Source organism: Megascapheus bottae, chromosome 17 (assembly GCF_031878675.1).
Source record: "Megascapheus bottae isolate mThoBot1 chromosome 17, mThoBot2.hap1, whole genome shotgun sequence".
NCBI classification, from domain to species: Eukaryota; Metazoa; Chordata; class Mammalia; order Rodentia; family Geomyidae; genus Megascapheus; species Megascapheus bottae.
The window spans coordinates 35,911,510-35,935,181 of record NC_143525.1 but is presented as its reverse complement, the minus strand read 5'-3'; the positions used below and the strand labels follow the sequence as shown (position 1 = coordinate 35,935,181).

The 23,672-nt window shown below is 51.6% G+C and overlaps 1 protein-coding gene across 5 annotated transcripts; it reads right to left on the bottom strand.

Moving 5' to 3' along the window:
* Positions 1-1,029: 1,029 nt before the first annotated feature.
* Positions 1,030-23,365, bottom strand: LOC150051799 (signal transducer and activator of transcription 5A). Of its 5 annotated transcripts, none has more exons than XM_090350894.1 (20): positions 23,243-23,365; positions 22,736-22,914; positions 22,300-22,437; positions 21,840-21,996; positions 20,445-20,534; positions 18,684-18,858; positions 11,759-11,889; positions 11,394-11,545; positions 10,822-10,977; positions 10,268-10,447; positions 8,791-8,878; positions 8,563-8,685; positions 8,190-8,282; positions 7,443-7,649; positions 6,522-6,616; positions 6,313-6,443; positions 5,690-5,845; positions 4,140-4,191; positions 3,742-3,846; positions 1,030-2,681 (listed from the first exon to the last, which is right to left on the bottom strand). In XM_090350894.1, exons 3-20 carry the CDS (start codon positions 22,425-22,427, stop codon positions 2,519-2,521), a joined length of 2,382 nt encoding a protein of 793 aa, XP_090207020.1. In that variant the 5' UTR covers positions 22,428-22,437; positions 22,736-22,914; positions 23,243-23,365; the 3' UTR covers positions 1,030-2,518. The 5 variants fall into 5 exon arrangements, with proteins under 5 accessions (XP_090207020.1, XP_090207019.1, XP_090207022.1 ...); XM_090350893.1 differs by having other exon boundaries at positions 22,760-22,914; XM_090350896.1 differs by having other exon boundaries at positions 22,850-22,914.
* Positions 23,366-23,672: the final 307 nt, after the last annotated feature.

Genomic DNA, 23,672 nt, shown 5'->3' with positions numbered 1-23,672 from the left:
CCCCTGCCCCTGAGAGATGGAAGTGAGATTAGGGCAGCGGGGTACAGCGGCGGCTGCCTTCGCCCTGCCCACCCACACAGCTGCTCTGGGCCAGGCTTTGTTGCTTTGAGCTCTTGACGAAAACGCTGCCTTCCTGTGGGTCCTTGCTCCCCAGACCGCCCACCAAACCCAAGTGAGCTTGCTATCCTGACTCCACGGTCCTACCTCCAGGCTGGGAGTAGCCACAGCTGGGCCTGAGGGGTCCACTTGGGGAAAGCTGGTCCTCTGTCCTGGGCAGCCTCCCCCTTTCAGGTTGAAAGCAGCAGTTGGATGGTGCCACCTGCTGGTCTCTGGGAAAAGGCTGTTGTCCAGGTTCTCTGCTGCCCTGGGCTCCAGGAGGGCCAGCTATTATTTTAGAACATTGGCTACAAGATCGGTAATAGCTGATCGGTAGAGACCTGGGCCACAGCTCTGTCCAGCTCTGGGCCTCTTCCCAGTTATTCCCTCTCCTTTCCCGAGACGCCATGTCCTTGTATTCCTGGCTATGTGTCCCCCCCACATTTAGTTCTTTAGCCTTTTAAGAAGCATTAATAGACTGCATTCCTGGTCAGTACCCTCATACAGTAGAGAAAGAAGACTTTTTTTTTCTTGGTGGGTCATGGGGCTTGAACTTGGCCAGGGCGCTATCCTTGAGCTCTTCAGCTCAAAGCTACCTCCCTATCTCTGGTCCTGGGCATTGTCCCTGAGCTCTTCAGCTCAAGGCTACCACCCTACCCTTGAGCCAAGCCCCACTTCCCCATTTTCTGGGGTTAGAGATAAGAGTCTCAGGTCCTTTTGTGCCGGGCTGGCTTTGAACCTTGATCCTCAGATCTCAGCCTCCTGAGTAGCTAGGAATACAGGCATGAGCCATCGCGCCAGGCTGAGAAGGAAGAATTCTAACTCCTTGCTAAAACATACAGTTGGTACACAGGAAACAAACAAACACAACCTCAGTGATTGATCACCCAGGAAGACTACCAACTGTTCTGTAAACCAGAAGGCAATTTATGAAAAAAAAAATACTTTATTCAAAACCAGCTTACTCAAATGTGTGGCCTATATATATATATACAAAATACAAAAGAATCTCTCTTGTTATCCCCATGTCCCTTTGAAAGTTTTAAAACCTGGGATTCTCAACTTTCTGCCACAGCCTGCACATAGCCTCAGAGGGAGGAGAGGGCGAGGTTTGAGTGAGGCCTTCTCTGACCACAGTCTATTATGCAATGTGTGACGCCTGTTCCTGGTTCTACTACCCAGCAGAGTAGAGTAAGATCAGCTTCTACACACACACACCTCCCTGCAGGGAGATGACCAGTCTTGCATGTCTCAGACTCTGTTCATCCATCATGTCCCAGGCCAGTCTTTCCCTCCTTTCTGGCAAAGCAAAGTTGCAAACCAAGAGACCAGGAAAAAAGGTTGAAACTTAGACATGGTGGCTCACATCTGTAATCCCTTGGGAGGCTGAAGCAGGAGGATGGTGAGTTTGAGGCCAGTCCAGGAGTATACAGTGGAAGTTATGTCAAGGAGGAGAAAGAAGAGGAGGAAGAAGAAGAAGAAAAAAGACCACTGGCAGGTGATACACTGGAGGCATGGTTCAAATGGTAGAGCACGAGGCCCTGAATTCAAGCCCCAGTACTGATATAGAGAAGGAAGAGGATGAGGAAGGCTGAAGAGGTTATGAGAGTGTGACATGAGCTGGGCACCAGTGGCTCACGCCTAGCTACTGAGAGAAGGCTGAGATCCGAGGATCATGGTGTGAAGCCAGTATCAGCAGTAAAAGCCATGAGACTTATCTCCAATAAGTCAAAAGGCCAGAACTGGGGCTGTGGCTCAAGCAGTAGATGCTAGCAAAGAGCACAAAAGCTCAGGGACAGCACTCAGCTGAATTCCAACCCCAAGACTGGCATAGAAGGAGAGAAAAGAGGAATATGAGAAGGGCATTTCAGATCTGAAGCCCATGCTCTGGTTAAAGGACATGAGGGCAAGCCATTCCATACTCAGAGCAGCTCAGACAGCCCTGACTCAAATGAACCCAACTGCAGTTGTTATAGCCTGGACACACTAGGGGGAGGGCAGTCCTTTCTGCAGAGGGAAAGCACGAGACCACCTCCTGTGCAAGAGGACAGATGCACACCCAGTGCACATATATGCACCCTCAGGGGGCTTCTAGCTCAGGGCAGCCTTCCCTGGCTCCCTTCTTCTGGAATAATTTCACTTAAATAGCCACTGAGCAGATAAAGGACAGGTATGATTGCAATGACAGAAGCTCCGTGTCTCATGACATTTAGATCCAGGGGAGACCTTATTCTTGGGAGACCTTGATCTGAACAAGAAAAGGGCATCGCTGCTGCAACCACAGACCTAGAACAGCAAAGGCAAGGCAGGAACATCTGTGCACACAATGTGCTGCCTACAAAGGCCTAAGTATGCAAGGCAATATGACAAGCATCACTGATAAGGACTCGTCGTGTTGAAAATTGTCTCCTAAGAGAAGCATTCATGCCAGGGAACTTCTAGCAGAGGTGAAGAGGCCGGCAGGTGGGGAAGGATGGGAGTCAAGACTGTCCATGGGTCTCCGTAAGAGCTCCTCCACGTGCCGGGCCACATCCATGGTCTCATCCAGATCGAACTCTCCATCCTGGTCCAGGACAGGGTCGGGGCTGACAAAGAGGGGTGGTGGGATTAACTCTTGGCCTGCCCCCTTCACCCAGACCAGAGGCCAATGTGGGCAGGAGAGCTTCTGGCCCGGTCCTCCCCTCCTCCAGCTGGGTAGCTGTGAAATCACTGGCTGGCTCAGAGCTGCTCCATTTCCACCTGTATCTCTTACGACCCCACAGGATAAGTACAAAGCGTTCATTTCCTCCCTGCTTGCTCCCTGCACGTGGATGCTCTCACATCCGTGCGTGGGGCTGTTCAACTGCACGTGGGCATGACAATTTCACTGAGCATCCACAATGAACAGCTTTACCCACTTATTCCCATCCCGACAGCCACCTAAAGGGACACACCTGCTCCATTCTACAGAGGAGGAAACTGAGGCTCCACCCTATCAGAAAACTCACTCTGAGTTGCCTGCAGTTAGGATTAGAATCGGGATCTGTGTGACTCTTACAATACGGTGGTCTTATGGTCCCTTGTTGTCTCCTACACCCCAACATGTCTAGCTCAGGCCACTCACAGCCTGCCTCTCTGTTACAACCACCCCATCGATAGCGACTCTGGGAAGTGGAGGGGAGCAAAAAAGCCAAGAGGGAGCTTCAGTCCCCAAGTTCAAGCCCCAGTAATGACACCAACCAAACCAAACCCAAACCTTACTAATAGCTGCTCTGTAACAAGTTTTTCCAACAGCCTCACCTGTGAAAAAACAAAGCTTTAGGGTCATCACCTCAGTCCTCCCAGTTCTATGAGGTGGTATGCTACCGTTCCCATTTTTGGGCTGAAGACACTGAGTCTCAGAGAAGCTCAGTAATGTTCTCAAGGCCACACAGCACCAGAGATGAAAGCCTAACACATCCAGCAAGGAAGTGCTCCATACATTTGCTGACCTTGCTCTCCCTGTACCTTGGCTGTACCACAGCCCAGGTCTCCCTGAGTGGTCTCAGGCTCCCAGGACCTTTGGTTCCTTTTACCCATCCTACCCCTGCTCAGGGACCAGCTGAGGCCCGGCTCCCAGTGCCTCTCCATGGACCACCCCCCCCCCCTGCCAAGAACACGACCTACTTCTGCGGGTACATGTTGTAATGAGTCTGGGGGCACACCGCTGGGGAGGGCGCCTGGTCCATGTAGGTGGCCCCGGCCCCGGGATCTGCAGACGCGTTCACAAACCTGTGCAAGGGAACAGAATGAGGCCAGTGGCCCCGATCTGGGGCGTCAGCATCACTTGCAGGGGTAGAAAGACAAGGTGTCCCACTGAGCCCTGAAGATCTGGCTCTAGTCATGGGCCCTGGGTGTGACCAAATAGGACCAAGCCCAGCTCCCTCCCTACCCCCAAAGTCTGACCAGGCTCCCAGGGGCCCAGGGAGGCTGGGCTCAACAGGGAGGGTGGCCATGTTGGGTGTTGGGGGACAGAGAAGAGGGGAAGGAGGAGGAGCAGGAGACCCAGAGTGGGCAACACTTACTCAGGTACCACTTGCTTGATCTGTGGCTTCACGTATCCATCAACTGCTTTAGCTGCCAAGGCGAGAACCGTGGTGAGAGGAAAGTAGGAGAGAAAGTATGTTGCTTGCCTCCTCACAGATGACCTTGAGAACTTCTGCATCAATTCCCCCCCAAACTTTCAAGGATGGCTTCAGCCCCCTCCCTTCTCCTTTACTTCCTTTCTCCCCACTTAGGCCAAGGAAACAGCACAAGAATGAGAAGCAATGTCGCAGAGTGCTGTGACAGGTGGAAGAGGACATTTTGCAGTACAGTTGGAGGAAGAGTGAAAACCACTGATAAAATAGGATCACAAACTGGGTCACATTTATAATCCTAGCTACTCAGGAGACCCACATGAGAATCACAGTCAGCCTGGGCAGGGAAATCTATGAGACTCAAGTGGTAGAGCACTAGCCTTGAGGAAAAGAGCTCAGGGACAGTGCCCAGGCCTTGAATTCAAACCCTAGGACCAGCACGTGCACAGACACACACAGACACACACAGACACACACAGACACACACAGACACACACACAGACACACACACACACACACACACACACAGAGAAAGCAGCAATTGGATGCTGACGCCTCATGCCTGTAATCGTACTCAGGAGGCTGAGATCTGAGGATCACAGTTTGAAACCAGCTTAGGCAGGAAGTCTGTGAGTCTCTTATCTCCAGTTAATCATCAAAAAGTAGAGCTATGACTTTTTGATGCTTAACTGGAGAAAGAGATTACAGTGCTCATGCCTGTAATCCTGGCTACTCAAGAGGGTGAGTCTGAGGATCACTGTTCAAAGCCAGCCCGGTACTAATGTCCGTGAGACTCTTATCTCCAATTAACTACTAAAAAACAGGAAGTGGTGTTGTGGCTCCAGGGGTAGGGCAGTAGCTTTGAGCTGGAGAGCTCAGGGACAGCACCCAGGCCTAGAGTTCAAGCCGTAAGACTGAAAAAAAATGTAGAGCTATGGCTCAAGTGCCAACCTTGAGCACAAAAGCTCAGGGATAGCATCCAGGCCCTGAGTTCAAGCCCCAGGACCAGCACAAAAAAAAAAAAAAGCAAAGAAGGAGCAGAGCCACGCACTGGTGGCTCACACCGTAATTCTAGCTGAAATCTGAAGCTAGAGATTTGAAGCCACCCCCAACAGAAAAATCTATGAGACTCACATTTCCAGTTAACCAGCAAAAAGCTGGAAGTAGAGGTGTGGCTCAAGTGATGGAACACTAGTCTTAAGTAAAAAAAAAAAAAAAAAAAGCCAAGAGATACTGTGAAGTCCCAGTATCAACAAAAAGAGGGAATGAAGCACTATCTGTGTGTGGCAGTTGTCTCCTCCTCTTCCTTTGCCACCTCTTTCTCTAAGCTGGGATGGATTTTACTTTCCCACTGCTCAGGTGTGAACCCTGAAATTCCCTTCCTCGTTACATGCACTAGAACTTACAGGGAAATGGTCTCCTGAGCAATTGTCTCTCCTTGGGGCTCAGTCTAGAAAGGAGGGACCCCCCCCCTTCCCCCCACACCCAGGACCCACCGAGCACAGGAGTGTAGTATTTGGAGAAGACCTCATCCTTAGGACGATCAGGAAACACATAGATAAGATAGTTCAAGTCCCCCAGCCGATCAGCCAGGGACCGGATGGAGAAATCCCGCGTGGTAAATGGCTTCAGGTTCCACAGATTGCGGTCCGCTGCGAAAGGCATAACTCATTCCCTTGTGCCCAGGAATGGCAGGGGGACAGGGGGACCTCGGGTCACCATTGCAGGGTTTCAGGAAGGCTTTTTGCAAAATGTGGCTTTTTCTAGCTGACCCTGGAAGCCAGCCTGCATGATCTTCTGTTCATAGGAGTGAATACTAGAACATTCTACTCAGGCAACTGGATGAGTAGACACTCCACAAGGCTGGTCAAGGCTGAGGGTGAACAACATGAAACTTGCAAGGTACTCTCCCAGGATTTCTACAGTCCAGGGGAGCGTTCAGTGATGTTAATTCCCTGATAGGGAGAATGTTCAAGCAACATTCTTCCCACACTCTGAGCTCTACTCTTGTCTTCTGGCGGGAACCGGCTACAGACACAGGTGTGGTGGAGAGTGGGAGCATGGGAACAGCAGACAGGGCCCCTGGGGTGGGGCCATGATGGGCAAAACATGCACTCACGAGAGTCAAACTTCCAGGCAATGGTGATGCCCCCGATTTCTGAGTCGCTGAAACGTAACAGGAAGGTCCCATCCGGCTTGTTGATGAGCAGGTCATGGGCCTGTTGCTTATTCACAAAACCTAGGATGGCGCTGGGTGCACAGAGCATTTGGTATCATTGCTGGGCTGGAGGCTGGAAGCCTTTGTCCCGCCCACGCCCCAGGCCTTACCCATCATTCCAGTGGGGTTTGTGATGCTTCTTCAACACTTCCATCACTCCATCGAACCATTGCCAGAAGGTGTAGTTCCAGCCAGGCAGGTTCTCCTGAGAGCCCCAGGAAACCCAGCATCAGGCCCACAAATTGGTGTACTTTGATCCCTACTAGGCCAGCTCCCAGTTCCTCCAGCTGGCCCCCAGCAGTCCATAAACAGACACAGCTCCTTAAAGGTGTTCTAGGGAGCCAGAGGAAACTCTCCCCATGTTCTAACAAAGGACTGTGCCAGAGCTTCTTGGGTGAGAGCTGTAAAGAGTTATCAAGGATGGACAGGGCTTTTAGGGTCATTCCTGTCCCATCCCCTCATTGACAGTTGGGGAAACTGAAGCACAGAGAATTGAGGGACCTTCAGATTAGTTAATAGATCTAGGATTGGACCAAAGCGCCAGGTTCCTTTGCTTTGGCTTACTACACCAAGAAGCACAATTCCTTATGATCCCCCCCTCCTCTTTTCCCACCCTTTCCGTCTCTCCTACCTTCCTTGTAGGTCAATACTATTGCTTGAACTCAGGGCCTAGGCTCTGTACCTTAGCTTCTCCACTGAAGCCTGGTGTTCTGCTACTTGAGCCATATCTCTACTCCTAGCTTTTTGATGGGTAACTGGAGATAAGAGTCTCACAGACTTTCCTGCCCATGCTGGCTTTAAATCCCAGTCTTCAGAGCTCGGCCTCCTGCTAGGATTCCAGGCCACTGGTGCCTGGCTCTTATCTACATTTCTTTGGAGTCTGAGCCCCCATCTCTCCTGACACGAGGAGAGGTGATCAGGGGTGGAGAGGCTGGGGCACTAGCTCCAGATATGGCTTTGTCTGCAGGGGTGAGGGTGGCCTGACAGAGCCCTGATGATCACAGGCTGGCAGCTAAGCAAGGCTGGCTCACCCTGTTGAACTGGGACCAGGACACGGCCATGCTGCTGTAGTCCTCCAGGTGGGTGCTGCTGCTGTTGAACAGTTTCTGTGCCAGGAACACGAGGTTCTCTTTGGTCAGGCCCCGGTTGCTCTGCACTTCGGCCTTGAATTTCATGTTGAGCGCCTCGCACAGCTGTGGCCACAGCACTTTGTCAGGCACAGCAAATGGCACCCTGCCCTGAGAGGGAGGGAAGAAAGGGGAAGAGAAGACAGGTGGAAGAAGAAATGTTTATCCCTACTCCACACCCACCCACACCCACACCCACCCACTAAGACATGAGAGATATTCAGAGACTCAGAAACAGGGGGTCTGAGAACCATCCAGAAAGGAGCCACAAAGACCCAGCAAAGAATAAAAAGAGGGCCAGGGGAAGGGGAAATGTGGACCAGGAGGAATTAAGACCCAGACCAGGAGACTTGAACAGAGATCTCAGCCATAGAGCAAAGCAAGAGCAGAGCCCCGAGCCCCAGTGACCAGCCTCCTACACCTCCAAAAGCCCAGTTGAGAATTCTGAAACTTCACCAAGACCTGAGGGCAGGGGTATTTATTTATTTATCACCAGCCGCCCTTCTCAGCTCACCTCAGCTCTGTTCTGGTCCTGGGATCTGAAAAGGCTATCCTGCAGATCCCTAGGGAACGGGAACCCTTGGGGATGTCCTAAGGCCTGGGACTGGGGGTGGGAGGGGATGGCAAGGTGGAGGTTCCCTAGGGACTTACTGGCTCAGCAAAGGCATTGTCCCACAGCACGGTGGCAGTAGCATTGTGGTCTTGGCTGCCGTGAACAATGACAACCACAGGTAGGGACAGAGTCTGTGGGAGTCAAAGGAATGATGGTTGGGGAAGTGTGAAGAGCAGTCTACCTCATTCTTCTCCTACCATTCCAATCACAAGCCTCGCCGGAGAATCCAATGCATAGGCAAACCAAAAGAACATCCCAGTTCTTCTCAGCCCATTTCTCTAAGGGGTGTCGACTTGAAAGACAGCATGGTGGAATAACTGGGCTGAACCTGGAAAGACTTTAGCTTTCCCAAACCAGCCAGGTGGTCTCAGGCTGGTTGGCTCTCGGGGAGGGAGGACACAGCAGCCTTACCTTCACCTGGAACACAAGTTCATTGCTGCCAACACTGAACTGAGATTCAAACAGGACAGTGAACTTCTCCTCCGTCACGGACTCCGCACCCCGCCGGTCAGCACGCTTGATTCTCTTGAGAGACTGCAGGGCAGGAGGCCAGAGGGGGACAGGGAGATGAAAGCTAGTTTTACCGGGACACAGCAGCTCTGGGCAGGCCTACCCAAAGAGCTGAGGCTGGGCCCTCACCATGTTTCTGAAGTGGGCGCTGAGGGTGCCCGTAGCCTGGTGGTATTCCATGACACAGCAGTTGTTCAAGATCTCACCACTACACTCACTGTAAAAGAGATGGGAGGCCCGGCTCTACATGGGACCCAGATAAGAGCTTCGTCTTGTCCTGTTAGGCTGGGGACTCACACTCTGGTCAGCCCTGTGACAGCCCAGGCCCCTCAATCCCTACCAATATCCCTTGGTCTCTCTGGGTTTTTAGCTTTTCCATCAAGTAGAGATGCCAAGGCCAGGACTCTTGAGAATGAAGTCTGCTTGCTTGTTTGCTTCCTTCCTTTCTTTTCTCTGAGGTCAGGACTTGAACTTGCTATCTCATGCTTGCTTTCACTCTCTGGCTGGCACTCTACCACCTAAACCACACCCTCAAGCTCTGTAGGTTGTGTTCTTTAAGCACTGAGAGTGAGGTGGGGGACTTAGGGCCTCGGGTAGTGTCTGGTGTACTTAAAAGACCTAAGTCTGGTCCTAGTGGTGGTACCTGTCATCCTAGCTACTCAGGAGACTAAGACCTGGAGGATTACAACTTGAAGCCAGCCTAGGTAGAAAGTCTTTCTTTATTTAACTAGGAAAATGCCACACTGGAGGTGTGGCTCAAATGGTAAAGTGCCAGCCATGAGCAAGCAAGCGTAATCAGAACATAAAGCCCAGCATTCAAACCCTACTGAGAAAAAAAAATATTCTATCTACAAGTATTCCTTTTTTTTTTTTTTTGTCAGTTGTGGGACATGAACTCTGGGCCTGGGCACTGACCCTGAGCTCTTCAGCTCAAGGCTACCGGCCTACCCCTTGAGCCAGAGTGCCTTTTCTGGTTTTCTAGTGATTAATTAAAGATAAGAGTCTCCAGGGCTTTGTAGTCTCAGGGCTGGTTTTGAACCATGATCCTCAGATCTCGGTTTCCTGAGTAGCTAGGATAGCAGGCGTGAGCCACTGCGCCCGGCACTCAGGAAAGTTGGTAATTGAGTACTCACTTGCTCAGCCACACACATTGGGCGTGGGTGACTCTGACCTGGTATTGCAGCCCACCTATGCCTATCTATGCTACTCCACACTCTTACTTCACACGCATGCTCTCTGCCCACCACAACCCCTGTCTCCAGCAGCCTCCTGAGACCAACTGCTGGTTTTTCACCGTCTCAAATGGGACCCCCTCCATGACCCCTGATTCAGGGCTGTGGTCACACGGCTAGGTGTTCGTTCCATCATCATTTCTCAGGGCCTGCACTCCCCACTGTGAGGAGGCAGGTAAACTGAGGACACACGTAAGGCCTGTCTCCACCTGACAGCCCCATACAGGCTGACCTACTAAGTACTGGGTATGCACAGGATGGGGGAAGGCCTCCGGGCAGGAGGGCTACACGAGGTACAAGGTGGACCATCGCTGGCCCATCCAGGTAAAGGTACTAGCAGGAATGGAGGGACCAGGCAGCATGAGCACACTCACTTGCGCGTGTTCTCGTTCTTGAGCAGGGACTTGGCCTGCTGCTCACTGATGATGGTGGCCTTCACCTGGGGCGGGTTCATGTGCACGTTCAGCTTCCCGCCCACCAGCAGGCGCACGGTGGCTGCGAACTTGGTCTGGGTCTTCAGGACCTGAGGGGGTTGCTTCTCAATGATGAACGTGCTGCAGGGGACACAGGTGGCCATGCAGATGACCAGGGGCTGGCTCAGGGAAAGGGTCAGGAGCCACAGGGAGGGGAGGGGAGGGGAGGGAAGGGGAGGGAGGAGCTTCCCACTGGCCTCAGCAGGAGCTGTGTCTGTTCCCAGGGAGGCTCCCGAGGGTCAGACCACAGGGCAGGAGGGGAGACTGAGTTCCACGCCATCTCCCACGGTTTCCAACAGACTCTGGGCAAGGGCAGCCCCAAGCAGCCAGAGAAGGAGGGACACCCAGGGTGGGGGCGGGGAGAAGGCAGGACTGAGGGAGGCTCCTGTGCACAGCACCCGGGCCTCCCGTGGCTCTAGCCTGCCCGCCAGGCCTGGCAGAGAGGCAGCAGTCACCTGGTCACCAGGGCTGAGATGATGTCTGTGATGGTGGCGTTGACCTCGGCCAGCATCTCCTCTACGGGCCCGGGGATGGGCAGCTGCTGGCAGAGGTGCTCGGCCCTGCGGATCTGCTGCCGGTTCTGCCAGATGATCTCAGCCAACTTCTCACACCTGCAACACACCCAAGGCCCACAGCGGGTCCATGACGACTTCTCCTCCAGGCTGGGCCATCACACAGCTCCAGCCTGGACGCCAGGCCCGGCCTGGAAGGCGTGCTCCTGTCACCATTCTCCTGTGAGCTGCTGGGAAGCAGAGTTCTGCCTTCTAGAGTTAGACCTGCACGGAGGCAGCAGCCCTGGTTTTGTAAAACAAGCCAGAGTCACTGCCCACACGAGCCCTCCCCACTCCCAAGATGGCACTCATTCTTCACGGGGAGGTGACTCAGCTGGACAGGGGACCAAGGTCTTTCAGGAGGCAGGGCACCTGTGCCATGCACTGTCAGGGACAGCAGAGGCCTGAGGCTAAGGAGGCCGAAGAGGCAGCTGGCACCCTACCTTCTGCCCACCTGGCACCTCCCCTGGCCTTACCAGGACTGCAGCACGTCCAGGCTGCCCTCGGGGGGGCCCCCGTTCCCAGCCAGCTGCTGCCGCCGCTTCCACTGAATCAGCTCATCGTCCAGGATGACCGTCTGCTGCTTCCTCAGCAGCTGCAGGGTCTTCTGGTGCTTCTCAGCCAGCTCCTGCAAGGGGACAGTGGCTCAGCTGGCCCCGCAGGCCTCGCCTGGCAGCCAGGCCCTGGAGGCCGCTTGCTCTCTGTGCTGGCTCTGCCTCACCAGCCCCCTGGGAAACCCAGGCAGGCCTCCTGCTCTCCGGGGTCCTGCTCCCTTCCCCCCCTGGTCCCCAAGGACTGCAAGGACTCCTCGTGGAAGCCCAGGGCCACAGGACCCACTCACCACGCGGTACTGCTGCAGGGTCTGCGCCTCGCGCTGCAGCCAGGCCTCCAGCGACACCTGCTTCTGCTGCAGCGCTGTCTCCCGGCTCAGGCGCTCCTGAGGGTTCAGCTGGGCCAGCTGGGCAAACTGAGCTGGAGGAGGGACAGGACACCCACCGCCATCATCTCCCAGCGCCCAGCAGAGAGCCCTGAGGAGGTGCACCTGGCTGTTCTGGAGTCACCCAAAGGGTCAGTCACCCATCTGGGGCAAGCTGGGCCTCCCAGCAGCCAGAGCCCAAAGATGAAGGGGCTCCCGAGACAGCAGCCTTGGGCTCTGCCACTGTCCCTGCTGCCCTCTGGGCAGTGGGCACACCAAGCTGAGAGGCATCTGTGGACACAGCAGCTCTCCTGGGGACCACAGTCCTGCTGGGGACTGGATGGTGCTGGACACCACAAGCTTGGCTGAGCAGAAGAGGAACAGGAGACAGAGAGCAGAGACAGTGTCCCAGGACCCCTGGATGCACAACACAGGGAGATTTCCCCTAGGCCGGGCACAGGGAGGCAGCTTCCCTCCACACCAGCCCACAGGCACAAAGAGTAAGGCGAGGACACCTGGGCATCTAAACCCAGCTTAGAAATCCACCTGTCCACCCTCCTGCTTGTAATTCCCTCTCCTCCCCACCACAAACAGCATCCTGAGTGCTGGGACCATCCCTCCTCCCCACGCCACTCAAGCACCCAGCGCCTCAAGACCCCGGGAGCTCTGCCATGTCTAGCTTTGGAGTCCTTGGCTGGCCGCTGGGTACCCTGTCACACTGACCCCAGTCCCTGCCCCAGCCATGGATGACAGCAAGGCTGGGCAGCCAGGAGAAGCCCAGAACTGGGGCTCAGCAATGTAGCCCCCAGGTCTGTGAGTGGCTGGAGCCTTGTCAGACTCTGAACACGGCAGAGAAGGAGGACAGTCCCCTCTGCCGTGCTGCCCTCCTCCCCCCTCAGGGAGGGAGTGGCCATCCCACTACCTGAGCCCAGCCTTCTCGCAAATGACCCTCTTGGGTCTCTCCTGGCCATTTGCAGGCCATCTGGGAAGGAGGCCAAGCCAGCCGGTGGTCACTACTGGTGGAGCTTGCCCTGCCCTTGTGCAAACAGATCCATAGCTTGTGTTTTGTTTGGTTTGTTTTCAGTGCTGGGTTGGACCATGATTCTGTGCGTGCCAGGCAAATGCTCTACCACTGGGCCACATCCCCAGCCCTGGGCTGTGTTTGTAATTGTGAGTTGGATAAAGGAGACAACCAGGCAGCACACATGTGTTGTGTGCAAACTCCAACCAGAATCCAAACCCAACCCCACACAGGCAACAGAAATTCAAGTCCAAGATCATAAACTGTCATTCTCAATGCTGAAATCTCCTGTTCCCAGTGCAGAAGAGGCTGTCATCTTCAGATGGGAGATGGTAGGACCATCCTGTCAATACTGACTCAATATTTGTCTCCTGTCAGTGATTATGCTTCCTCAGGGTACAGAAAGGGACTACTCTGGGTAAAAAAGCAATTTAATTTCTATTTTTATTTTATTTTATTTTTTTGGTGGGTCACGGGGTTTGAATACGGCCTGGGCTATTCTTGAACTCTTCAGCTCAAGGCTATGGCCCCACCTGCTGAGCCACAGCCCCACTTCTCATTTGCTACAGGATAATTGGATCTAAGAGTCTCAGGTTCTATAGTGCCCGGGCTGGCTTTGAACCTCGGTCCTCACATCTCAGCCTCCTGAATAGCTAGAGTACAGGTGTGAGCCACTGCGCCAAGGTTTGGGAACGTAAATTTCTAAACCCAGGCCAGGGGATGTGGTTCAATGGAAGGGCACCTTTCCTCAAACCTGAGGCCTTGAGTTCAAAGTACAGGACTGCCAAAAAAAATTAAATCAGAATGAAATTCTAGATAAAAATAAAGTATTAGCAGCCTGGAGCAGGGCCTAGTGATAGAGTGCTTGCCTAGCATGCATGAAGCCCTGGTTCGATTCCTTAGTACCACATACATAGAAAAAGGCAGAACTGGTGCTGAAGCTCAAATGCTACAGTGTTAGCCGTGAGAAGGCTCAAGGCCAACGAACAGGTCCTGAGTTCAAATCCCAGGACTGGCAATAAATAAATAAATAAATAAATAGTAAAGACAAGCAAGGGAACAAAGACTGAAAAGAGAGCCAGGAGTTTGCCTAGTGGCAGAGTGCTTGCTTAGCATGCATGAAGACCCAGCTTCGATTCCTTGGTACCACATATATAGAAAATAAAAAAGGCAGAAGTGGTGCTGTGACTCCAGTGGTAGAGCTCTAGCCTTGTGAAAGCCCAAGGACAGTGCTGAGGCCCTGAATTCAAGCCCCAGTACTGCAAAAAAAAAATTATTAAAAAATTAAAGAGGGAAATAAACAAAATTTTAAATGCCTTAAGCTAGCACTCCTGGCTCACACCAGTAATCCTAGCTACTCAGGAGGCTGAGATCTTAGGACTGCAGTTCAAGCCAGCCTGGGCATTAGAGTTTCTAAGATTTTTTTTTTCCAATCCTGAACTCAGGGCCTGGTGCTGTTCCTTAGCTTCTTTGCATTTAAGGCTAGTGCTCTACCACTTTGAGCCACAGCTCCACTTCTGATTTTCTGGTGGTTAGTTTAAGATAAGAGTTTCATAGACTTCCTGCCTGGGCTGGCTTTGAACTGAGATCCTCAGATGTTAGCTCCCGAGTAGCTAAGATTAGAGGCATGAGCCTTTTTTTTTGTGGGTTGTGGGGCTTGAACTTGGCCTGGGTGCTGTCCCTGAGCTCTTCAGATCAAGGCTACCATCCTACCCACTGAGCCATAGCCCCACTTCCCATTTTCTAGTGGTTAATTGGGATAAGAGTCTCAAGGTCTTTAGTGTTGGGACTGGCTTAGAACTGTGTTCCTCACATCTCAGCCTCCTGAATAGCTAGGATTACAGCCATGAACCACCAAGCCTGGCTTAGTTCTTTAATTTCTAATGAAGTGAATTTACCAAATATTAAGAAAAACATTTCGGAATCATTATATGAATCTATGGTCATAAGTATAGATGTGTCTACATTTAGTATCAGTTTAAACCATCAAAGAAAAAAGTAGGCAATTCTATCATTACACTAGGAAATCTTTTTCCTTTTTAGTAACTGACAAAACAATTAGGAAAATAAATAAAGGCCCAAATCAGTGGTTCTCAAAGTGTGGGCTAGAGAATCCCTGCAAGGTTCCACAAAGTAACGTTTTTTTTTTTTTTTTCCAAAAATTCATTACATAATTTCCCCCCCCCTTTTTTTTTTTTGCCAGTCCTGGGCTTGAGCTCAGGGTCTGAGCACTGTCCTTGGACTTTCTCAAGGCTAGAGCTCTACCACTTGAGCCTCAGCACCACTTCTGGCTTTTTTTCTATATATGTGGTACCGAGGAATTGAACCCGGGTCCTCATCCATGCTAGGCAAGCATCTACCAGTTGGCCAAACTCCTGGCCCAATTTACCTTTTTTTTGTGTGTGCATTTTTTTGAGACAGGATCTCACTAAATAATCCACAGTAGCCTCGAAGTCTTAATCCTTCTGCCTCTGCCTCTAGAGAGCTGGGATTATAGGTGCCACAATGCCCAGACCATCATCTTAATATCTAGCAAATATACAGCAGAATTTTCCAGACTAAAAGCTATGACAGCATTTTAACAATATGACACATCTGTCTCTTATTAAATCTAATACTAAAGAGATTTAAGAATACAATTACAGGGGGGAGGGTGGGAGGGAAATGGGCATCATGTCATAAGAAAGGGTATCAATGTTTGTGAAGTTATGCACCTTCTCTCTGGTGAATATAACGTAACCCTTCTATTAATCACAATTTAAAAAAAGAATACAATTACAGTGTTGGGAGCTTGGCCTAGTGGTAGAGTGATTGCCTAGCATGCACAAAGACCCAGGTTCGATTCCTTGGTACCACATACACAGGGGAAAAAAAGCCAGAGTGGTGCTGTGGCTCAAGTGGTAGAGCTCTAGCCTTGTGAAAGCCCAAGGACAGTGCTCAGGCCCTGAGTTCAAGCCCCAGGACTGACAATAAAAAAAAATAGATTCATGCCTAGTGGGCCAGGAGCATAACCTAGTGGTAGAGTGCTCATCTAGCATACATGAAGCCCTGGATTAAATTCCTCAGTACCACATACACAAAAAAAGGCCGGAAGGGCCCAGAAGTTTAGCCTAGTGGTAGAGTGCTTGCCTAGCATGCACAAAGACCCAGGTTCAATTCCTCGGTACCACATACATAAAAAAAAGCCAGAAGTAGTGCTGTGGCTCAAGTAGTAGAGCTCTAGCCTGAAAGCCCAAGGACAGTGCTCAGGGCTGAGTTCAAGCCCAGGGACTGGCAAAAAAAAAGCTGGAAGTGGAGCTGTGGTTCAAGTGGCAGAGCACTAGCCTTGAGCAAAAAATGTCTAAGGACAGTACTCAGGTTCTGAGTTCAAGCCCCAGGACTGGCAAGAAAAACAAAAGAAAGAATACAATCACATATTGCTTAAACATGGGGATAATTCTGAGATGTGCATTCTTATGTAGTTTTTGTCACTGTACAAACACTAGAATAAGTGTAAGTACACACCCCTTGCTGGATGTATACTTACACACCAAGCTGATACAACCTGCTACACATCTAGGCTATGCAATAAATAATGTCATTTATACAGTCCACTGCTGACCAAGATGTTATAACACATGACTGTATGAAAAACAACTCAATCTACTCACTAGTTTTTTTCTTGGAATTTTATCTTTCCCAATAACATTATTAACCTTATGGTTGTTAACTTATGAATGAAACAGCTAGAGAACACACATTCTTTTTAATTAGAAGATGCATTACTAAGGTGGAGCAGATGCTGAGCTAATAACAGTTGTGAGCACAGTCTCGAACATGTGCCAGGGGCACATGTCTATACTCTTGGCTACTTAGAAGGCTGAGATGTGGTGATCAGGGCTCAAAGCCAATGTGGACAGCCAATTTCCAGAGACTCTTAACCTGCAACTAACCAGCAAAAAGCCTGAAGTAGAGGTGTAGCTCAAGTAGTACAGCGCTAGTCTTCAGTGAGAAAGCTAAGCAAGAATGTAAGGTCCTGAGTTCAAGTGTGAGCATGAAAGTGCATGTGCACACACATGCTTGTGCACACGCACACAACTAGCTAGGCACTGGGGGCTCACACCTGTAATCCTAACTACTCAGGAGGCTGAGATCTGAGAATCATGGTTTGAAAAAATTAACCACCTAAGAACTGGAAGTGGCGCTGTGGTAGTACACTAGCCTTGAGCAAAAAAAAAAGCTCAGAGACAGCACCTCGGCCTTGAGTTCATGCCTCAGGGGTCCCTTCTCTCATCTCTTTTGTCCTCCCCCCCATATGCACATACACATACACACACAAGCTGTAAGACTGAAACCACATAGGGCAGCTTCTCCAATCAGAATGAAGTTCAATACGGAGATAACATTGAAATCAATGACAGTACAACATCTAGGAAATAATAAGTGGAAATGAAACAACACTCATGTAAACAACACACAGGTGGAAGCGTTAATCACAAAAACAATGAGAAGCTGTTTCACTTCAGTCGTAGGAGCTACTCAAGAGGCAGAGATTGGAAAGGTGTTTGAAGCCAGCACCAGGCAAAATCCTCAAGACCCTACATGCCAACCATAAAAAGCCGAGTAAGGCCTGGAGAGTGGCCTAGTGGTGGAGTGCCTGCCTACCATGAATGAAGGTCAGGGTTTGATTCCTTGGTATCACCTACATAGAAAAAGCTGGAAGTGGTGCTGTGGCTCAAGTGGTAGCCTTGAGAAAACCCAAGGACAGTGCTCAGGCCCTGAGTTCAAGCCCAAGGACTGGAAAAAAAAATAAAGCTGAGTAACTTGTGTGTGTCTGTCATCCTATTCAGGAAGCAGGCATAGTATTGGTACCCATACGGCTAAGGAGAAGCCCCTGTACTTCTCCTCCCTCCAGCCTGGGTCCACCTGGGCCTCCTATTCCAAGTCCTCCCTCTGGATAGGGAACGCTTTGCCCATCTCCTTTCACAGTCAGATTTCAATGGATACATACAATTTGGGAGCTAATGTGGGTTAGGAAGAAACAGAGGGTTTGTGACAAGTATCTAGTTGAGATCGGGTTCTATGATTTATAGGCCACGTAGGCCAAGTCTTGAGCTCTGTCTGAACCTCCCCGGTGCCATCAGCCAGATGGGAACAATATGCTATATAGCCACAGGCTAGCACTGAGTTGAATTATACATGCAAAGAGTTTAGCCTTGAGCTTAGCCCATGGCCAGTGGCAGGGCCACGCAAAGCAGCTTATTTCTGTTAATCCTAGCTGCTTGGAAGGAGGATCTCAGTCTGAGACTGGGCAAAAACACAAGACTCTGTCTCAAAAATAACTAAAACCAATGTGAGCTAGAGATTTGGCTCAAGTGGTAAAACACCTCTCTCATAAGCTTGAGCCCTCCCGTCCAACAACCCTGAGTTCAAAACCCAATGCCACCACGGGAAATGAAACAAACAAAACAACACTGAGGGCCATGATTCCTTGACCTTGTCCTGACTGATCTTTTTCTTTTTTTTTTTTTTGTCAGTTATGGGAATTGAACTCTAGGCCTGGGTGCTGTCCCTTAACTCTTCAGCTCAAGGCTGCCCCTTGAGCCACAGCACCACTTTCAATTTTCTGGTGGTTAATTGGAGATAACAGTCTCACACTCTTTTTGTGCCTGGGCTGGCTTTGAACTGAGATCCTCAGATCTCAGCCTCCTGAGTAACTAGGATTATGAGCGTGGCCACTGCGCCCAACTTTTCTGACTGATCTTTTTAAGGAATCATAAACTATTGCTTCCTCTCCCCCCCCCACCCCCCGTAAGGATGAACATGGTCCCCTCCCTCCTCCCAGCCCACCTTGTATCCTCAGGCTCTCCTGGTACTGGATGATGAAGTACTCTTGGGTCTGCTGCAGCTTCTTCAGCTGGTTCTCTGTGTCCTGCGTGACCAGTCGCAGCTCCTCAAAGGTCTGGTTGATCTGAAGGTGCTTCTGGGACATGGCATCCACCAGGATGCCAGCAGGTGAGCTGCACTGGGGACAGAAGGAGAAGTGACAGGAGCAGTGAGCTGGGCAGAGAGGAAGGGAGAAAGCCTTAGGGGACCTGAGTACTACAGACTCCAAACTCCAACTCTCGGGTAGGAATTAAGGCTTCTTTGAGTTAGAAGGATTTGCTAGGATTAGAACCCAAACGAAAGAGAAAGAAGAGAAACAGGTGATCTGGAAGCTATAGCAAAAATTTCTATTGGGCAAGGGAGAGGGGGCTTAGGTTTGGTCTGTCTTTTTTTTGGTTGTTCATGAGGCTTGAACTCAGGGCCTGGGTGCTGTCCCTTAGCAATTTGCTCAAGGATAGCATTCTATCACTTTGAGCTACAGTGCCACTTCTCATTTTCTGGTGGCTAATTAGAGATAAGAGTTTCACTGACTTTAGTTCCCATGCTGGCTTTGAACCACGATCCTCAGATCTTAGCCTCCTGAGTTCACTTGGGCTGTGAACTGCAACCTTTTGTTGTTGTTGCTTGGTGGTAGGACTTGAACTCTGGGCCTGGGCGTTGTCTCTGAACTCTTCAGCTCAAGGCGACTGCCCTACCCCTTGAGCCATAGCACCACTTTCTGGTATTCTGGTGATTAATTCGAGAGAAGAGTCTCACAGACTTTTTTCCCAGGCTGGCTTTGAACCCCGATCCTCAGATCTTAGCCTCCTGAGTAGCTAGGATTACAGGTATGAACCACCAGTGCTGTCTGGCTTAAGAAATTGGGGAGAGTATACATTAGGGATCCCAAAATGAAGTCATAGGAGAAGTATTAAGGAGGTATCTCTGGATCTCAACATCCCTTCAATTTCTGGCTGAGAGGAAGCAGGTATATGAAAAATTTCCAAAAACTCCTCTCAGAATAAAATTTAAACTCCTTCCCCCAGTTTCAACTGGTCCAGCCGGGGACCTCTTCCGGCCTTCACTCTGGCTCCCCTGCTGTCTGCTCTTTAAACACATAGCAGGGCCTTGAGCCTTCCTGTTCCATCAGTCTGGAATATTCTAACACCAAATCCTCTTAAGGCAAGCTCTTCAATGCCATGCTACAGATCTGCATTTCCAATCAGCTACAGTACAGGTGGCCGTGTGACAGCAGTAAAGCCAGAGACATAGGAGGAAGGGGGTGCTGGAAGACCCTCTTCATCCCCTCTCATTTTACCTGTTTTGCCTCCCCCTCCCCCCAGCTACACTGACTACTCGCAAGTTTTGGAATGTGAGGCCATGATTCCCACCTTCCCATGAAGGCTATAAAACTCATCCTTTCCTGGTTTCCAGGGACTCACGCCTGTAATCCTAGCTACTCAGGAGGTTGAAATCTAAGGAACTTGCTTAAAAACTAGTCCCAGCACAGGAAAAAAAAAACAAGTCTCAGAGAGATTTTAAGTAATCTTCTCAAGGCACACAGCTAAGAAAGCAAGGGACTGAACCAGAAGTCACGTTATACCCACATGCAATACTGTCTCCCACATGGCCCAGGTCCCTTCCTTGGTACTTGCCTCGTGCCACTGTTACATAACCACAGAGTTGTCCAGAGAGAAAGGCACAAAGTAGGATTTCCCTGCCTCTCCCCACACCCAGGGCACTTACATTGTTGGCTTCTCGGACCAGCCTCTGTTCATTGTACAGAATGTGCCGGATGCAGCGGACCAGCTCCATGGGGCAGCGGTCGTATGTGTTCTGAAAGAAGGCAAGAGCTGCCACCAGGGGCCAGCCTGTACTCTAGCCATGTTGGCCCCATGCCAGGGCCACCCCCTCTTCTCCCTCAACTTTGACTCAGCTTCCCCTAGGAAACCTCAAACAACTCTGTTTCTTCCTTGCTATATTTTTCTCAAATCTTCTTCCTTGGTTTAAAGTGACTTAAAACCCACAGGTTACAAAGCACTTCCAAACTTACTGTCAGCTTTAACTCATAGCCTTGGAAACCCTACAACATAAGCAGAAATGACTCTTCCCCGGATTTTTTTTTTTTTTAATGGAGGTTTGAACTCAGGGCCTGGGTACTTTCTCTTAGCTTTTTTCACTCAAGGTTGGCACTCTACCACTTGAGCTACAGCTCCATTTCCAATTTTTTTTGTGTGGTAAATTGGGGATAAGAGTCTCATGTGACTTTCCTGGGCAGGCAGGCTTTGAACTGTGATCCTCAGATCTCAACCTCCTGAGTAGCTAGGATTACATATGTAAGCCATAGTGCCTGGCTACTCCATGCATTTCATGGTCAATAAAACTGATGCCCAGAGAGGGTAAGTACCAGTCCAAAGGCAAAAAGAAGTGGGAGAGTGGATGACTCAGGACTCAGCATGTTTGATGCCAACATCAAGGTACTTCCCACCAGGCATCTCCGCCTGGTTTTCTATTTTGCTTCCCCTCAGATTGCTCCTGTTTCCTCTCTCTTCTAGGATGGCCTCTCCCCACTCCCCGGCATTCTGCTGCTTGGATTTAAGAGGGATTCTCTAAGAAATACAAGGGAATTCCAATAAGTGCTTGATCATGACTTCCACCCCCACAGCCCTTGCCTGCTTTCATAAAACTCTCCCTCCTGTATAAAGGAGAAGGCACCCTCTTACTTCTAATCCCCTAATATATTTTACCTAGCTCTTGACTCTAGGGCAACTTTGCCCCTCTTCAGCAGCTCTCTTGCCTTTAAAAGGGCCCCAAAGGGAGGAACTGAATCTATCAGTCTCTCTTCTAGTAGCAACGCAATCTTGACTCTATCTCCCTCCCTTTTGCCAGTTGATCCATTCATCCATTGTGATGGAGACAAACATTTCCCCCCTCCCCTCACTGCTTGCTTTTGTAATAGTTAACAAAATTTGACAGGTCTGACTTAGAAGGAGGGGGTGGGGGAAAACTGGAGAAAAGTCATCAGTATACTATAGTCACATAGCGAGTCAGTGGGCCAGGCCAGCAAAAATCCCAAGGGTGCTGATGCTAGAAGAAAAGTCAGGTACTACAGCCATGTAGATGGCCCGCCTTCGCACCCACCTGCAGCTGTGTGGCATAGTGTCCCAGCTTGATCTTCCGCAAAAACCCATCTTCCCCCACCTGGTGCTCCGCCTTCTTCTGCAACTCCTGCACCAGGCCCTCCAGGAGCTGGGTGGCCTGGCCTCCGTCCTGGGGGTTATCCAGGTCAATAGCATCCCTTGGGACAGGACAGAGGAGAGAAAAAGAACATCCTGTGGTGGGGGTGGGGTGGGGGGATTGAGGAAGTCAGGAACCAAGGAAGATTCCAAAATGCCAGGCTGGGTGGCACTCTGTGGGCCCACAAGACTTGTTCCTAGCAACTCCACAAAGTGTAGACAAGTTCTGTTTCTCATCAGAGCGTCTTGGAGATTCATACAGAGAGGATCAGAGTCACATCAAACCACAAAGAGGAGATCCACGGGCCCAGAGACCTTGATGGTGGGAAGACACAGCAGAAAGCTTAGGACAGGGGATTACCTACCATGGCTGGCTCTCGATCCACTGTGCCAGGTAATGCCGCACCTCGATGGGGAAGTGCTGTCCGTAGAGCACTTGCATCTGGCGAAGGGCATCTCCTTGAAGCTGCTGGGCCTGAATCCAGCCTGCCATGGTTGCTCACCTAGGGTGAGCACAAAGGCTGTGAGGTCTCTTCAGAGGCCTACACCTACCCTGCCGTGCCCACCCAAGGCTATGGTTCTAGGTCAGGATTCTCCCTCTACACACTTTCCTGCGCGGGAGGGAAGATGGTGAGGAGGGGCAGACCACTTTTTCTCTCTAACGTGGAACCTGCCAAAGTTTGGGGGAGCAGTTTGGAGGGGCAGATGCCCTCCTACTCTTGCTCTCCCTTTGCCCCATGGGGCTTCCCCAGAAAGAGGAGGAGGAGGAGGACGGCAGACTGCTAGAAACTGAAAGGAAACCTTGATGCCAGAGGCCCCACACACCGGCTCCAGAGAGGGCTGCAAGGATCCGCACCCCCTCGCCACACGCCCGCCCGGGACTCTAAAGTTTTAGGAAGCCAGTTATTTTCGAACCCAAAGTCAAGGTCAGCACAGAGAGGGGCGGAGATGGCCTGGTCCCCGTGGGGCACGTGGACGGGCTGTCAAGGAGAGAGAGTTGGGGTGAGAGATGCTCCCCTCTTTGGGCAGTCCCCCTCGGGTCCCCTGTCCAGTCCCACGGTGTTTCCTCCCCCTTTTCCCTCCCCCGCTCCCCCGCTCCACTGCGCGCAGGGACGGCGCGCCCGGCCTCGGTCACCCCCTGTCCCTCTTTCCCCGCCGCGGCCCCACCTCTCCCTGCGCTCGATCCCGGCCTCGCCCCCAGGCTGGCCGTCGGGGATCCGGGGACCTGAGTGCGGGGCAGTCGCGGGATCGACGGCCCCCTCTCCTCGTCCCCCTCTCCAAGCGCGCCGCGCGCCCTGGGCCACCCACCTGGCGGGGCCGGGCCGGCTGCGCGCCCGCGGCTCGCGCTCCCCGCCCGGGCCCGGGCTCCGGTGGCGGCGGCGGCTGTTACTACAGGAAGGAGCCGAGAGCAGCAGCGATTTCCTCCTCAAAGGTCAGCTGCCTCCGACAGACCAAACACAGCGCGCGAGCTCTCGCCAGCTCGGCTCCCCGCCCCTGGCGCTCCCTGCCTGCCTCCGCCCCCAGCCGCCGGCTCCGGGCTGGGCCAGGTCGAGTGGCGTCCTATCGATCGTGGGGTCTCCCTCGACTCCCCCTGTGGCTCCCGGGAGCGTCCCGGGACTGCGGTGTGGCCAGAAGCACAGGGGCAGCCAGAGGGGCCCGGGAAACCCCAGGCCTTGGAAATCCCACAGCTGGGCCTATTTACATTTTTTCTTTTCTGTGCAGATCCTGGGGGCTTGAA